General features: G+C 50.9%; 2 protein-coding genes across 3 annotated transcripts in view; one reads left to right on the top strand and one right to left on the bottom strand.

Moving 5' to 3' along the window:
* Nucleotides 1–1466, top strand: part of LOC113211209 (integrator complex subunit 12) — a 3887-nt gene extending 2421 nt beyond the window's left edge. Inside the window, exon 6 of the mRNA XM_026429518.2 lies at nucleotides 1455–1466. Coding sequence (XP_026285303.2) covers nucleotides 1455–1466 — 12 coding nt within the window. The remainder of the gene's footprint in view (nucleotides 1–1454) is intronic.
* LOC113211207 (facilitated trehalose transporter Tret1) overlaps nucleotides 1–3621 on the bottom strand; it is a 55609-nt gene that overhangs the window by 46821 nt on the left and 5167 nt on the right. The window contains exon 2 of one of the 2 annotated variants that reach the window (XM_052264812.1): nucleotides 3411–3545. The exons of the other annotated variant lie outside the window; for it this stretch is intronic. Within the exon in view, the coding sequence (XP_052120772.1) occupies nucleotides 3411–3545 (135 nt within the window). The remainder of the gene's footprint in view (nucleotides 1–3410; nucleotides 3546–3621) is intronic. 2 annotated transcript variants of the gene reach the window in all.

Genomic DNA, 3621 nt, shown 5'->3' with positions numbered 1-3621 from the left:
TCGCGATTCAATTAATTGACCATGCGGCTGAAAATCCGTAGTGTACTCTCAGTTATAGTGCAGCGCACGACCGCCTTCCTTCTGGCGTGATGCGGTGGGTTCGCCTATGGGCCATAGCGCCCCGGACAACCAACCCACTTGTTTGGGCTTGCATGCGCTACAATATAACTGAGATAGTGCACGCACACCAAATGAAATGAGATGAAACAATTTTGTCCCATATGACGTACGATCCTACGAGAGTAGAAATGTCTGATACACTTAAAAGGAGTCCTACATTGTAGATAATAAACGCGGCTTGTTACTTTAAAAGAGTTCTAGTCGGTTATAGTATATGAATCATTAAGAGTAACATCGACAACTTTCGGATGACGCGTAAGATAATGAAAATGACTCTTCAAATAAAATCATCTAATTGAGACAACACTTTCAGAAGCCATCAGCAACTTTACTGATTTGTACTTAAGTGATTGCACTCTTCTGCGGTTCTTTGTAACGTACTCGAACTCTTGGCGTTGCACTACCACTTTGAAAGAAGCGAAGAGATTGGCAAACAGCCCCAAGCCAAAGAGAATACTTGACAAAAGGGCGATATCTTAGATTGCATCACAGCGTATGGTTTCTCTTCAACTGTCTCTCTGGACCGCAGTTTGCGTTTTATGGAAGGTATGCAACGCGCTGAACTTGACATGAATCGTTTTCTATCCGGCCTGTTTATCTTTTTCAGGGTGGGTGCCCAGCAGTGCCCGGTTCGGGCGAATCTGTATACTATCCCGCATGGTGGTGGCTCCTGTATCCAGCCCCTTTGGATCTGTTCGCATTTATGCAATACACTTTGCACGCCTGCATGCGGGGTAGTGGACCTATTCCGCTCCGACGGGACTGTCCACCCACCCTATCTTATTGGCGCCAACGAACTCCAAAAAGATAGAAACATATCATATAAGCGTTTTGTGTGGGACGAATAGTTGACAATTTGAACAAAAGAAAATCACGCTTCTGTGCTGGTCATTGAAAAGTCCCAGACTTATGGCATTTTCCATAGCGCTGCTTCCAGAGTGCTCCTAACGAACGTCTCTTGTTCGCACTTCCGTTCTAGAATGCGTTGGAGTATTCCATTCAAATATGTTGTGGCTGGTGCTTGACACAGTCAGAAGCACTCTTAAACTATATGGCTTTCCTGAACCAACTTATGTAGCCCTCGTCGTTTTCGTCAGGCATAGGAAAAGTGACCCTACGAGTATATGAAATACGGAAAAATAATAATGATATTTATCTATCTTTCTTGGCATCCACAAACTGGACTTGTGCAGAAGAAAAGAACTTCACTCAAAAAATGTTCAACACCCACACCGTTTCATTGTCCTCGTGAAGTGTTTTTTCTAACACTTTAACGGGGCAGGGAAAAGATTTTACCATCCCACATTGTGGTAAATGTCTTATTTATTGTTTAGCTAACCTCATGAACATGCATAAAGCCAAAAAGCAGGAGCAGGAGTATATATATTTTTTATTGTATTTTTGTGAATCATGTGAAATGGCCGTCGAGAACCACTTACCATCAAGACTTCTTTTAAATGGAAATTTGAATGAGAATTTGACCGCTCGAATGAAATCTGACCATTTCACATATAACCTTGGGGCGACCAGAGAAAAACAAAAACAAAAAACTCATTGCTACGACATTGTCCGTTTTGAGAATTCTTCTTTAGAACGTTTATTATGATGCTCCAGCCAAAACACCTCGCCCTGCTCATTGGAGAGCGCGGGAAGAGGAGGGTGAGGTAACAAACAAGTGAGCGTGTCCGCGACGCTGAGTCCCTTGTCCCAATGGATGGCACGTGACGTCAATGTTCTCACATCCCCCCCCCTCTTCCCCGGCTGCTTGGGTGGTGATTTGGCCAATGAATTGCCCATTTGCTACGCGCCATGTCTGTCTGTCAAATTGATTGCTTATCGCGATCGCAAGCTTGTTGTCATGAGGGCCATGTACTCCGCACTGTGCAGGTGGCGGGGCAGGTGGTGGGTGAGCAGGGGTTGGAGTGGATGCTGGGAATTTTGGGGTAAGTGTTGTGTCATAGATGGCAGATGCAGACTGCAAGACGAGATATCGGCCCACTTGAGATAAGGGTGAACGGTGGGGGGCATCAGACGCTGGAGCAGACATGAGACAGGTGCACTCAACGCGACTCAACTCGTCAGATCATCACTGACGTATATCTGCTTCCTTATAAACCCCCCTACAAATGTTATCAGATTCAACTGGTTCTGTCTCGGTGGGCCGCGTGGTCCTTGGCCAAGGACGATCTTGTGCAAACAGTTAATGTCCCCAAGAGAGGGAGGGGGAAGGGGAGGTAATGCCTCACTGTTCCCACGTGGGCTCCAGTGGCGCCGCATAGTAGCTTCGTACTGCTTCGTACACTAAAAAAGAAATACTAGCCCTCCAAGCTAACTAACAGATTAACTAAATTCGCGATAGCTGATCGTTTAAGCTTCCGGCCGATACGATATTAGCCGTCAGAGCCAACAGTTAGCTGTCACAGCGAATATTTCATTACAGGGGTTGATCAATCAGTTTCTTCGGAGACAAGAACAACATTTTTCTTGGTCTTAGTCTTCCGACAACTTAGGCTAATTTATGATCTGCTGGAAGCTACCTACTGTTAAGCAGTCATCACGAATTTTGTCAACCTGTAAGCCCAGACGCCCGATCTTTTCTTATAGTGCGAGTGCCGCGCCACCCCATGCGGCGTCTCCCCCTCCCCCTCCCCCTCAGCCAGCCCCGCCCAGCCCCGTCAGCATGCATGCGCCCCACGCCATGCCCCCCACGCCATGCGTCCACGCGTCGAGGCGCCGGGTCCAACCGCCTTGTTGTGGATTAGAGCGGGTTTGCTTACACTCCGAAGGTAAAACAATTTTTGGCAGTGTGCAGTGAACCCGCGGCCAAGGCCAGGGCCCGGCGGCCGAGAGAGCCCAGCTAGCCTGGCGAGGTGCACAGGAACTATTTCTGTTTTGTCTGTTGGCAGCGGCATCTGCAACATTCTCTGTGTCGACGCCGCCTCTCTCCCTCCAGCAGCAGCGGGGGTGACGCCCCCCCCCCACCCACGGCCCCATCTTCGCTCCTCCGGCCCCCCTTTTCCTCAACAGCCGTCTAAGTAGTTGGCAATTATTCGCGTGCCCACTGTGAAAGAGGCGACAACAAACTCCAACACGTCATCCCCCACCATTCGGAGACCATAAAGCTGTCACTGCCGTCGGCGGCGGAAGATCTCCCCGCTCGGGTGATCAGTTCTCCGGGTGAGGGGAGGTGGGGCGGGGGGGACTCCTGCACGTTAGCTGCACGGCCCGGTGCGCTCGGGCTCGTGGGCAACCCGGGGGGAAGGGAGGGGGGGGGGTAGCCTCTCACTTACTGCGTCCTCCTCATCGCCCTCCACGGGGCACAAGCAGGGGGACGGCGGGGTGGGAGCGACGCCGGAAGAGGTGCCGGGGGCGGCGTCGGAGAGACCCTCGTCGTCCTCCTCCACGTGCCGCCGCAGCTCGCGCAGGTGGTGCATCTCGCCGCCGCGCTTGAGCCGCTCCACGGCGCGGCGCACGGCCATGGTCTGCCGCACCACCGACGGG

Source organism: Frankliniella occidentalis, unplaced genomic scaffold (genome assembly GCF_000697945.3).
Source record: "Frankliniella occidentalis isolate FOCC.00 unplaced genomic scaffold, Focc_3.1 Scaffold21, whole genome shotgun sequence".
Lineage (NCBI taxonomy): Eukaryota > Metazoa > Arthropoda > Insecta > Thysanoptera > Thripidae > Frankliniella > Frankliniella occidentalis.
Note: the sequence above shows the minus strand (reverse complement) of the source record. Positions and strands in the feature narration are given on the sequence as shown.